The sequence below is a fragment of the Odocoileus virginianus genome, chromosome 13, assembly GCF_023699985.2.
Source record: "Odocoileus virginianus isolate 20LAN1187 ecotype Illinois chromosome 13, Ovbor_1.2, whole genome shotgun sequence".
Lineage (NCBI taxonomy): Eukaryota > Metazoa > Chordata > Mammalia > Artiodactyla > Cervidae > Odocoileus > Odocoileus virginianus.
The window spans coordinates 65,471,628-65,485,783 of record NC_069686.1 but is presented as its reverse complement, the minus strand read 5'-3'; the positions used below and the strand labels follow the sequence as shown (position 1 = coordinate 65,485,783).

Below are 14,156 nucleotides of genomic sequence, written 5' to 3'. Positions count from 1 at the left end.
AAAATGGCAAAGGTGAGACATAGAAATTTTACAGTATAATAACAAACTGTTGTGAAGTGTGACCACATCACACGATGGGAAGTCAACACATTTGTTCCAAGCCATACAACTGGAGCCAATCAAAGCTTCTTTCATAGTGACCATGTATAATCCCTGATAATCAACACTGCACCCCTGAAGAATATAGGTTCCAAGAAATATGTGATTTGCCTAAGGTCATTTATGACAGATAGATGTGACTCAGGCCTCCTGAGCCGAGACTGGGCTTCTTTCCGGGACGTTTGTCTGTTTGTCCGTCTGTTATAACTTCACCAATGGCAACATACGTGCCAGACTCTGACACCTGTTCAGCAAACTACAGTGTAAAAGGTGTTTTATAGCCTTATGGTTTGGTATCATAGGAACACACATTATTCAACGACTTACATGAAAAATATACCGAAACTTTCACAAACATAATTTTACACATATAACAGATACCATTTAACATGGAAATGTCAGATCCCAAATATTATGCAAGATACTTTTCATCCCTTGCTTCCAATCTATATAGTAACTGTCTAAATGAGGTTTTATTGTTTTAAAGATCAAGCAACTGAGGCTGAAAAATGGTAAATAACTTGTCCAAGACTAAAAAGCTATAAATATAACATAGATCTGTCTGAGGCACAGATGGAAAATGTTTCTTCATATATTAAGTTTAATATGTATCTATCCAGTCCAGATTACTTCTAACTCATGAGATATACCAGAGCTTTCTATTTCTATGGCAGTTAGTCTTTTGCTGATTGAAATACATTAGAAATAGATGTACATTTTTCCCATTCAGTGTTCAAAGTAAATATCAATGGTTTCCAAAGAAAGACAAGATCAACAATTAAATTATCCCCAGTTAATTATCTACTTTCATATTTGGGGATCTTTTGTTGCTTCTAAGGGTTTGGAATAAAGTCAAATCTTGTGATTACATTTTTTTGCACATTGTCAAACCGATGTAAGCATTTGAAGTTAGCTTTACTGCGGCTTCAATTAATGAGGGGAGGGGAGGTGGAGGGAAAGACGGAGAGAAAGAGAAAGGAAAGACCAAATAAAACAACTCACCATGGAGGAAATGACTGTGGGAAACTTAAATTGTTAATGATGTGTTCAAAAGGAAGAGAATCGATCTGAGGTGAATATGTAACCTTCATTCCTCCTCCTGTCTAAGCAGAAGTCTTCATTTCTGTTTGTTTATAATCCTACCATGTTCCTTAAAATATTTAAGCATGCTTTTTATTCCACTTGTGCATGCTAAGTTGCTTCAACTGTGTCTGACTCTGTGTGATCCTATGGACTGTAGCCCACCAAGGTCCTCTGTCCATGGGATTCTCCAGGCAAGAACACTGGAGGGGATTGCCAGGCCCTTCTTCAAAGGATCTTTCTGACCCAGGGATTGAACTCATGTCTCTTATGTCTCCCGTATTGGCCAGATGGTTTCTTTACCACTAGCACCAACTGGGAAGCCCCAGAGATGTCTGAATGTGATAAGGAAATGCTTTTGAATCATTTAAAACTGAGTTCAATCCCACTTCCACCAGCTTTGTGGCTTTAAGCATTAGCACAGATGACCCTATTTCCAAAGTGGAAATAGAGACACAGAGGTAGAAAACAAATGGGTGGACATCAAGGGGAGAGAAGGGCGTGGGATGAATTGGGATATTGGGGCTGACATATATACACTACCATGTATAGAATAGATAACCAGTGAGGAACTACTGCGTAGCACAGGAAAGACAGAAGGTACAGTATGTCTGCAGGGCGTATATTAAGCTAACTTTAAAACTGCATTCTGATATCCTGTAGTGCAGACAAATGCTGTTTGATTCTACTTTTATGAGGTTCATAGAACAGTCACGTTCATAGAGTCAGAAATACACTGGTAGATGCCAGGGGCCAGAGGGGAGGGAGGGGGGTGGGGAGTTCATATTCAGTGGGTACAGTTTCAGTTGAGGAAAGTGAAGAATCCTAGAGGTGGATACGTCACTGCACTTAGCACCGTGGTGCTGTTCCGTCAAGTGTGGTTAAGGTGGCATGTTTCACATTATGCTGCTTTTACCACAGTGATCTTTTTAAATGTTTACATTCATTGATTCTCAGCCAGTAGGGACGAGATATAAACAAACAAACAAACAAAAAATGACGGTTTAGGAAGAAAACTAGGAACTAGGTATTTACATTTGATATGGTGGAATTAATGATGTGTGAGAGTGTGGGTGCTAAAGGGGCAAAGAGAAGCAGCATCTGGGAAAGATCTGGGGAGGCTTCACGCAGGAGGTGACAAAGCTGCCGGAGCAGAGGAAGCATAAGAAGAATCTCTGGTCAGGAGATCGGCACACATGAAGACCCTGTTGTTTCAAGAAGTCACAGCCCAACACGCTCAGGGCTAAGGTTGTGACGGCGCCTCGGAGAGTGAGGCGAACTGTGTAAACTGCCCCGGATGTAAGTGCGGGTACAAGAAGCGCAGTGAACGCTCTCTCTCCTGCCTTAGGCTGTGCCTTGAGTGAAACTCAAACACGGTCGATGCGCATCCTTATTTCAAATCAGCCCTTTGATTCTCACCCTTGAAAAACACTCTCCTAAGACTTCTCTGCCTACCAAGCCCAGTCCTTGTGTTCGGGCCTGGTCGCTCCTCCAACAAGCTTTTCACATCAGTTCAGTATCTTCGGATCTCCCTTTTTACAGACTAACAGGCACCTTGCAATCAGACTCAAGCACATGACTGCATGGAATTACTTGTTTATTATCAGTCCTTCCTCATGAAGGAGAGGAAAATCATTGCAATGGCACATAACAATTTTGAATCACCTGAATCCTGACAACACTTAGTTAACAAGCAACGAATTCTCCTGAAAAGAGAATACTCCTACAAAGTTAATGGGACTGTAAACTGATGCAGCCAAACAGTAGAACAATATGGAGGTTTTAAAGAAAATGAAAAATAGAGTTGTCCAGCTATACCAAAAATGATCCAGCAATATCACCCCTGGGCATATATCTGGACAAAACTCTAATTTGAAAAGACGCATGCACCCCTATGTTCATAGCAGTACTATTTACAATAGCCCAGACATAGAAACAAGCTAAATGTCCATCAACGGGTGAACGGGTAAAGAAGAGGCTGTGTGTGTGTTGAGTTGCACAGTCATGCCTGACTCTTCTGCAACCCATAGACTATAGACCACCAGGTCCTCTGTCCATAGGATTTCCAAGGCAAGAATACTGGAGTGGGATGCCATTTCCTTCTCCAGGGGATCTTCCCAAACCAGGGATCGAATCTGCATCCCTTGCATCTCCTGCATTGGTAGGCAGATTCTTTACCATTAGCACTACCTGGGAAGCCCAAAGAAGATGTAGTACATATATACAATGGAATACTCCTCAGCCATAAAAAAGAATGAAATAATGCCATTTGCAGGAACATGGTGGACCTAGAGATGATCATACTAAGTGAAGCAAACCAAAGACAAATGTTATTTGGTATTGTTTATATGTAGAATATAAAAAATGACACAAATGAACTAATTTACAAAACAGAAACAGATTCACAGACAGAGAAACAAGCTTAAGGTTACCCTTTGGTAAGGAAGGAGGAATAAATCAGGAGTTTGGGATTGATATGCACACACTACTGTGCATAAGTAAACAGCAAGGTTCTACTGTATGGCACAGGGAACCATGTGCCAGATGAGATTGGGCAATGGAGGGTGGTATGGCCATAGACATGAACTATATTCAATATTTTGTAATAACCTATAATGGAATAAGGAATCTTATTAAGAATATGTGCATGTGTGTGCATGTGTAACTGAATTATTTTCTTTGTATCTAAAACTAACACAGCACTGCAAATCAACCATAGTTCAATAAACAACTGATCAGTTAAAAATAAACTTTAAAACATGGTGTCTTTCTTTCACTTGCTGTGTTTTTCTCCAACTTCTTATTTAAACATCCAGTGGGTCATTCAGCTATGGCCCTTCACCATGATGAAGAAGTAATCTTGGGAGCACCACTTGGATATTTCCGTTTATTATCTAGTCTCAGAACACTTCGCTTCTGCTTTTTAGTTTATCACTTTTTCTTATTTCTCCCCCTTTCTTTCCTCACGCTTCCCTCTTTAATTGTGTCTCAGTTGCATGTCTTCTTGAGACCCTTAAAAGTCTTGGAAGTGAAGTTTTACGTTGCAGGTACCAGATTTATTGAGCAATATCTGATTGACTCCATCTACTCAAAAGGCTTCAACAACTATATACCCAGTGATTCTGACCTTCCCCTTGGACAACCTGGTTCTGGGACATCTGGGTGCCGCTGCACTGGGAGCATCGCTCCGGGCAAATGTCACGTCCCAAACTGAACTGAGGACGGCATCTGCGAAGTCTTCCCCTCTGTCTCCATGTCCTCTCTCTGTTCAGATGATCAGAAACTTTGCACTTACCAAGCACCAGGCTAAATACTTCATGGGGATTCTTTTATCTAAGCCTCATGATACTTCCATGAGGCGGCTGCTAGTCTTCGCCACATATCACAAATGAGGACATTAAAGCACATGAAGCTCACATAACTTGCCCTAGGTTATACATCTTGTAAGTTGCAGAGACTGGATTTGATGCGAGGCTGTCAGGCACAGACCAACCTGGGGACTTAGTCACCACATCCTTCATTCATGAAGTCTTCCAAGTTACAAAGGTAAAAGTCCGCCTTCTCTCTGCTGTATTTGATTTGATTTGTCTTCAAGTCTGTTTGATCCAACTTTAGATAAGCCTTTCAAGTAGGGTCCCTTCTTTCCAGCTTGTTCTCACCCTCATTATTTGCTGCTCACACAATTGCAAATAGCATTGTATTTCTCCCTTGCACCCAACACATACCCGCTTTGTACCTTGACACCCGGCCATGAAGCTGTCTTCCAACTTCAGTGCATGCTCTACAATACCGTCACAGTTAGAGTCCCAAGAAGAAACTCATAAGTAAAACAACAACAACAAAATAATTATTAGCAAGTTAATTCTCAGTATGAAAACAAAATCAAAACACCATGGCTGGCTTCAAGGTGCTCACCAGAGAAACAAGCTCCTTTTCAATGAATCACCTGTCTTCTCTTCTGTCTGCAAACCCTGCCTCTCTCTTTCTCCATTTCACCCTAGATTCCAGCTGCCCTAAGCATCTCATCATCCTTTCTGCTGCATGAACTTTCACATATCTCTGTCTCCTCAACTTGTCCTTTTTCTTTCTCATCCTTCAAGCTTCTGCTCAAGTGTCAATTATTGTGAAAACTTTCTCACCTCCCCCAGAAAGGGACAGTGCCCTCACCCTAGTAACTCCCCATTACTGTGTGCACCTATCTGATTTATCTGTCTGTGTGTACAGCAAACAGCAGATATCTATGATGCGTCACAGATTAGACCAAAGACTGGGGACTTCGAGAAGATTCAGACATTATCCTGTCTTTATGGAGTTTCCATTTCCAGAAAAAAATTATCTTTTTTTCTGTTTAACTGTCTGTCTCAACAATTACATGATATGCCCTTCATATTACAAATTCCTTGAATATGGTTAGTATAATATAAGCAAGACACAGTTCTTCCCTAAAGGAGTTTATTATCACCGCAGAGGAGTTAATATGAATAAAAATTGTGACACCAAAGGTGGTGGTTAGTGTCATAAAATGAAGCAGGGTGTGGACTCAATGATTCATTACTGGTTTTTTTTTTTTTTCTTTTTCTTCTATGTTAGATATCTAGTTACATCTTGGAACACTTGCTGCGGGCATTCAGAGTTAAGCATGGAGATGACTTTTCTTTAGATCTTATTAGAAAACATGAAGAATACTAGAATATGAGTTGATCTGAGCTAAGAGATATGAGTCCTGCTTGTAAGTAAAACTCCTATTAGCAGAACCCCCTACCCTCTTCCAACCTTTTGTTTCAACTATGAAATATCATGTAGTGAGAGGACCATTTACCTACTGCTAAAGCAGCTAAAGTGTTATCCTTCTGTAACGACTACCTTAGAGGCTGATAGCCAGATGACTTGATATGCTCCCAATCAATATCTGGCTATTGATTGCCCAAAGGGAGAGGCACTACATCAAGCTTGGGAGAGGAAGAAAGCTGACATCCTCTTGCCAAGCTGAAAAGTGAACACTGGAGGTATTGTTAAGATGTCAGAGGCGCTACACTGTGAAACAGGATTAGCAAAGGCCGAGAAGGCATAGAGAGACCCTGCAAAGGGGCTGTGTGAATGTGATCAGACAAAAGTGCTGAGAAGATCAAGGATGGCCCCACTCATTAGGCAACATAAGAAAGATGAGAAGTAAGTACTTGGATCACTTACTGAGTCTGCTTAATATGAGAGCAATTGTCCATTGTGTGGTTACTGACATCAGATGTGTTTTAAAAAGGTACTTATTATTGAATAGTTAAATACAATTCTGTGGGGACAATCTTATTCCTATTGTAATTTACCTAAAAACCCTCTTTTTCTTCCATCTAGAATTCATCATGAGGGTCAATAATAATTTCCGTTTCAGTATACAAATATTTTAGCAAAAACACATGAAAAATGGTTTTATAACATATAGTAAACAATTCTGGTTTAGAAGATGAAATAAGATATCTCAAAAAATAGTGATCAGAGTATAAACTGTAGCAAGATTTTAGAAAAACAGGTTGAAATATGAATCAAGACCTTTAAAATGATTCATCATCTTTGACTCAAGAATGCCATTCTTATGCCAGTTCAAGAAAACAAAAAAAAAAAAATGTGAGGTTAAAATTTATTAGGCACAAAGAAGTCCACTGTGGGGTTGGTTATAATAATAAATATTCGGAAACAATACAGGGCTAATCACCCCCCACCCCCAAAAAAGATTAAAATGGCTGAATAAAAACAAAGTCATTAAATAGGCTATTTATTATATAGTCATTAAAGTGGTATTTATAGATACTGCAATAACTTGTGAAAAGCTTTGGTAATAAAGGGAAGTGATCTCAGATTTCCCCTAGGGGAAAGTGCTTTATAGGAACACCATTTGGGCTTTAGCAATGAATGAAAACAGCTATTTATTTTCCCTTTCTCGAGCCAACAAATAAATACATTGTCCCAAATCACAGTTTATAGATATTCTACCATCACATCTTGGCTCTTGCCAATCTGGTTTCAATAGGCTTCCCTCATCCTTGTATTTAATTTGAGCCGTCTTTCAAGTGCTAACTTATCCTATTTCCTTCCAGAATGATTTCATTATTATTCTAGAACATAAAACTGTTCTCCCCTCTAAGTCTTCTAGGCTGAGTTTTCTATTTGGTATCATGATGTTCTACTGGTGTCAAGCAATATTAAGGACATCATGAATGTCCCATCACTAAGTTCTTATAAAGAGGTTTTCAAAATGTCTTATTGTTTGAGAAAAGAAATAAGATACAGGATCCGTCTTACATCCCAGTCAGAGTACCTCCATTCCAACCCCAGCTCCTTTGTTTGCTATAAACAGCTCTGTCACTGTGAGCGACACTTTTGGGCTGCACTGTGCACCTCTATAGGATGAAGATAATAACGGTATCCATCTCCCTTTATTGTTGCATTGTAGATTGATCTATGTGTTAAGCTCCCATAACCAAATTTCGTTTTAATCTTAACTTGGATTCATAATACATCATGACAGACCTATATTAATACATTGAGTACTCAGCAATTTGGCTTCAATTACACAACCTTCTAAGCTTGGACGTTTTAGAAAACCAATAACCATGGTAACTGTCTCTGGTGACGAAGATCTGATCAGTGGGTGGGCTGCCAAGACTTAATCTGGATTGAACGCATTTGAGTCAGTTCTGATGAGGTGGGTGAATCTAGAACCCATTATACAGAGTGAAGTGAGTCAGGAAGAGAAAGATAAATATTATATTCTAGCACATATATGGACTCTAGGAGAAGGGTACTGAAGAACTCACTTATAGCGCACCAATGGATAAACATGGAGAATAGACTTATGGACATGGGGACAGGGGAGGAGAGGATGAGTCTAGGAAAGAGTAACTTGGAAACTTACATTACCATATGTAAAATAGACAGCCAACAGGAATTTGCTGTGTGTCTCAGGAAACTCAGGAGCTCTGTATCAACCTAGAGGGCTGCGATGGGGAGGGAGATGGGAGGGAGGTTCAAAAGGGAGGGTACATGTGTATACCTATGGCTGATTCATGTTTGACAGAAAACAACAAAATTCTCTAAAGCAATTATACTTCAATATAAAATAAATTTAAAAATAAATCTGGACTGAAAATACTAGTCACTTCCAGTCATCCTTCTGGTGAATAGTATACAACTCTGAGGATAAAACTGCTAACCAAAACAACTTACAGAGATAATAATGTTTACTGTCAGTTTATTGGACAAATGTTGATCTCACATTTCCTCGTCCTATGGGGACCCTGCCACAGATGGGGAAGGAAATGTCCATATACTTATCAACTCTTCTTAAGCAGGAAGTTTTGAACAAAGTGTGTTTGAAAAGTCACAAAATTTGCATGCTTAAGTTCTCTATGCTTCATCAGATGAAGAGGAAAGAAAACTGAAATGGAATCATGACATATCTACTTGTAATACTATGCCTACTATGCTTAAAGACTTTGAGAATTCCCATTGTACCATTCCTTAGAGTTCATCACGCCCTCCATTAAGCCAGATCCCTCTGTCAGCCACAAAACTAGACAGAAAGAAGCAAATTCTCTCTGTCCTAAGTCAGCCCTATTGATTCACATTTACTGGGATGCACCAAGAATGAGGAACCAAGCTAATCCTGAAGAGAATGAAAAGACAAAAGACCAGTAGTCAAGGAATTACGTTTTTAATATCATTAGAAATGTTTTTAAAATGTGAAGGTCTTTCATCACATTTCAGAACATTTCAAAAATGTTCTGATTATGCATGACCGTTTCAAGAAAATAAACCCCTGTTGAGCAAGGACATTACTACTTCCACAGGAGCTGGGTTGTGAAGTTGTTTGTTTTGCTTTTACCTGTCTCCGGTATTTTACCAGATCTCATTTCTGATGTGCCTCATTCAGAGCACATGCTTTATGAAGACAGAAAAGCATGGCTTGATTTACTCAGTCAACTCAAATCTGACTCAAAACAGTGCTTCTCACCCAGTTGGAGGAAGAAGAGGGATTAGTCAGAGGAGGAAAGTTCTTAAAATGAACAGACATCCAAGGTATGTGTGCCAAATCTCACAGCCACCCAGGCACCTCTGATCCGCCCTGGCTGGGGGCCCAGAGGGAAAGAATGCGTTTAGTAGCATTGCAGCCAATGGTATAGACACTGAGCAATGTTACAGAAAGGAAGATTGGAAGGTACTTAAAATAAGGAATGGTACTTTTAAGGCTTGATATGTTCAGTTTCCTGCTCATCAACTTTGACAGTGTTCCTTTGAAAATCAGCACTTCACTTCCATCGACTTTCAAGTTCACACTACTTTTATAAAGTTGGAAATCTATTTTTAGCCTGATAGATGGATACATTTAAAGGAGGAGAACATCTTTAGAGATGGACTTACAAAATATTGCTGAAAGTGAACAGAATAACCTTTAAAAATCTTAGGAGTCTTACCCTGTGACTTGGCAGATATTTGGATAGTTCTGACTTAAGTATTCAGGCTCATCGCATCTCACTATTAACTTGATGGCCATTTGACTGCCTCTGAGCTTCTCACAGCAGCACTTCAGTAGACTGGACAATCTTGTACGTGTCCTATAACGTATCTGTACAATTACAGTCTTTTCTTTAGGGATGAATTTCTGGAACCAGACTCAACACTTACAGATTTTGTATTTATTGAGAATCTCAAATAAAATCTTGCAATTTTAGCCTTAAAATGGTCTCCAAGATTTTGGTGCACACTCCATCACGTTCAACTCTTTGTGATCCCATGGACTGTAGCTCACCAGGCTTCTCTGTCCATGGAATTTTTCAGGCAAGAATACTGGAATGGGTTGCCATTTCCTACTCCAGGGGATCTGACTGACCCAGGGATCAAACCCACGTCTCTTGCATCTCCTGCATTGGCAGGCAGATTCTTAACTACTGAGTCACCAGGGAAGCCTCTATACTACACTTGATCTTAGCCAAAAGGCTGAGAAGCAATTTAGTTCGCTTTCCTTTACAGGATCCATGAGAAAACTGAGCTCTGGAGTGTTAAAATTATCTTCTTGTTCAAGTGCAAGAGCTTGGTCAAATTTAAATCTAATCTCTCTCAGTCCAGTGTTCATTATTCCAAATATCTAAACAGAAAGTTTTAAGAAAGTTATATCATTATAAATCCAGGCAGTGCTTTTCTCTTTCACAGACAACTAACAGCAGTGACATCATCCCACGATGGCCACTGGGCTATTTGTTCTCTGATTTGCTTGGACTCCTCTATGACCATCACTGGTGAATATTCAATTCCAAGGTATAAAAGAGGCCATAGAATGACCGAGGGGTCTTAAAGGATGAGAGCACCAATGCTGTTCATCCTGGACCGGAGTCTGATTCTAGCCCAGCGGGCAATTACCTTCCCCTTCCTGCATCCTGCGTGCCGCCCCAGGTAAAGCAGAGGCTTAAGAAACACGAGTCCGACTTCGCAGCGGCAGCAGCAGTGAGATCAGGCCCTCGGGGACAGCCCCCTTGTGGTCCTGAGAAGAGCTCCGGCCTTGGCCTGGCTCTGACATTATTCTAGAAGGCCCTTCTCCCACGCGTCTACCTTCTAAGTCAGCTTCAAAGTCCACATTTTCTGTGAAGTCTCCTCCAGCTGTAGCCAGCACTTTACAGTCATGCGTGCGTACTCAGCCACGTCCAACTCTGTAACCTGCCTGTTGCCTGCCAGGGTCCTCTTTCCATGGGTCTTTCCCCACAAGAATACAGAAGAGGGTTGCCATCTCCTTCTCCAGGGGGTCTTTCCCACCCAGGGATCAAATCTGCAATTCCTATATCTTCTTCATGGGCAGGCAGATTCTTTGCCACTGACCACCAGGGAATTCCCCTTCCAATCATATCTTTGTCAGTTAAACTTCCGTTCACGTCGTACAGCTTACAAATAATCCTCCAAATGCCAAACCTTCTCTATTTCAACGTGTGTTTTTTATTATAACCCTGACGAGAATATAAAATGATGGGCGTCAGGACTGATGTTCTTCCTTTCTTCTTCCCTCCTCACTCCTCCTTCTTTGCGCACCCCAGCCTCCTCAGTTTCTGCTTCCTTTCTTACTACTTACTGTCAGCATTCTCCAGCTATCCCCAAATAACTGCAGATTCAGTTTCCTTTTTCTTTTCTCTTGTCTACCACATCCCTACTGCAGGGTCAGCTCAAACCTCCCATCTGAAGCCTCCCTCTCCTGGGCATGCAGGCAGTGTCAGCGCTTATCAGCAACCTGCGAGTTCTGTCGCCTCAGATCCCATGGGGAGATGAGACCTCCTCCCCTCCTGACGTTAGGTACCCACATGACTTTGCTTGGCCAATGGAATACGAGCAGAAGTAATGTTTGGCACTCCCAGGGGTCAAACCAGCACCCCTTCTGTAAAACCATGGAGTCTTAATCTCTAAATTGCCGGGGAAGTCCCAGGTAAAAGCTTTTAAAAGCACATGTTTTCTTGGGCTTCCTTCTTCCTGCCGTAGCATTATTCCAGATGATGAAGTCTCTGTCAGCCTCCCAGAAGGAGAACGCCTTTGGAGGAGTTGGTCCCCTGTAGACCTGTGCTGTGTAGGTAACATAGGCATGACTCACCTGCTAATTACTTAGGCTACTGAGATGCAGGTTCCTTATTGCACAGCCTAACTGAGCCCGTTAGACAAGGCAGTTGACTTCAAAGCTCACCTTTATATGCCTTCAGCACCTTGACTTGTCTCTGGCTCAACAATTACCCCACTTTCTGTCTGTCTTCATGGCAAAGCTTGAGCTCCAGAATGACATGGCTTTGTATAAGTGCATCCTGCATGCTCTCCACAGTGTTGGCATAGACTCGCCTCTCAGGAAACACACAACGAATGCATGAATAGAAAGTGCCCACCCTATGTTGACCATATTAACATTCTGACACCATCCCTGGCACTCCTGGATTTTTGCCCTAGAATGGGGGATCTGGGACTTTTGCAGTAGACTCTGGGGAACCCTAAGCCTACTCACAGTTGTGGCAGGTGGCCCCAACGTAGCCGGTGTCGCTGCAGTCACAGTGGAAGGTGGCCCAGGACTGGGAGCAGGTTCCTCCGTGCTCGCAGTAGTTCGGCAAGCACCTGGTGGGAGACGGAGCAAAACCAAATTAAATGAACCAAACCAGCGGAAATAAGGGGGAGGGATGTCTGATACTCAACTGAATGAGTTAGTGGTGAGAGTCAGCCGGCTACACTACTATGCCTAAGTGAGACTTGAATATGTGAACATAAGACAACAACTTCACCACAGAAGTAGCGTCCTTCACAGTGCCCGGTTCTACTGGCAAAAGGACAGCTCGGGGCTGATTTAGGCAATTAAATGAAGCATTTCAACACTGGGGCACATTTTCATTGACTTAAAAGTTAATTTGAAATAGTCAGAATGTGTAAGGGTTTTCATTTGCCATAGAATAAAATGGACAAAGATTGTAATTCTGCATTTTGGAAAGGTTTTACATGTTTAAAGGTAAGGGGAAAGGGGCAGATAATTGAGGTCATAATCCTCCTGCTTCTCTTTTGGGTGACAGACAGAAACCTATTTTAAAATACTCATGAAATTTGAATAGATGCTACATGTTCAGTTAACATAGAAGGAAACTCTATAATTATTAAAAGAGCCAATAACACCCTTAAAATGAGGCCTTAACTACTTATATCGAAAACAGTATGATCATTTTGAAAAATATTTTCACCATACACTTTAGAAACTTTCTGAAGCACCCACGTAATTTGACCCAGCAATCACACTCAGATGCCTCTTTCTCAAGGATGTATTTAAAAATATAAAAACTATAAATAAAATAAGAAACATAAAAATAAAAATATAAAAACTATATGTACTAATTGTCACTATTCACAATGATATGATGAATCCCTGTACTTTTCCTACATGAGATTTCTTAGGAAAGTTGCCATAATTAATATTAACAGGCTATCAAAAAGTCACTACAAATGAAGTTAGCAGAAGGATTATAACAGACTGGGACTGAATTAAGTAGAAATTCAAGATATGAAGCACAGCCACAGTGAAATAAAGCAAACACTTTATATTGAAAAATAACTAGGAGGACGACTGTTAAGTGCCAGCTGGTTAACGGCAGTGAAGGCAGCACTCGTTCCTTCTGGACAAAGCCCCAGCTCAGCCTTTGTACACGGTGTCTGTGGGTACTCTCCTCAAGTCTTACACACGCATTTTAAATTCTCTACACCGCGGCCACTGTTGCTATTAAAAAATAACCAGGCAAGTTCTCAACATGTTAACAAATAAAAGAAAAAGCCATGATAAATACTGAAATGTTTGAAAACAATCTTTATGGGAAGAGTAGTCTCACAAATTTCACCAGGGACAGGATACACATGGTGAAATTACAGACATGGTATAACAAACAAAAGGATTCATGGTGGAGCATCTAAGAACGTGGGGCAAGAAAAATTAAGATGACTTACCCTAAATGTCCTATGTAAGTACGAAAACTACCAGCAAGGACTATTTCAAAGCCCAGAAACTGATATTCCTGCCTGTGTTCAGACATATTTTTAGAAATTTTCTGCTCCCTACAGCAAACACACAATTGTGCCAGTAGGGTTTATGTTTTGGAAAAGCTTATTGATAAGTCCACAGTACCCAGCCATGGCTTAGAAACAGGGGGGGAAAGGGAGGGAATGGGATGCAGTAATTTTGCTCTAGAACATGATCACAAAATCCAACCGATCAACAAATAAACCAAAAACTGGGCCCTTGACTATTCCAAATTCTACCCTCCCTCTGGGTCCCATACACCCAGGTAGCTTGGAAAGAAAAGAAAGTATTGTTACTCAAGACTGGCACATGTTTCTGCCGCCAACTCCACTAACCTTGTGCCGTGGGGAATTGAAACGAAGCCTCAGTGTCCTCATAAGCCAAAGCCACGCGGGACCCTCCGCCTCCGGCTGTG

The 14,156-nt window shown here is 41.0% G+C and overlaps 1 protein-coding gene across 2 annotated transcripts in view; it reads right to left on the bottom strand.

Moving 5' to 3' along the window:
- Positions 1–14,156, bottom strand: part of CNTNAP5 (contactin associated protein family member 5) — a 1,008,111-nt gene that overhangs the window by 378,250 nt on the left and 615,705 nt on the right. For both annotated transcript variants that reach the window (XM_070476362.1, XM_070476363.1), the window contains one exon: positions 12,197–12,303. In XM_070476362.1, the coding sequence (XP_070332463.1) occupies positions 12,197–12,303 (107 nt within the window). The remainder of the gene's footprint in view (positions 1–12,196; positions 12,304–14,156) is intronic.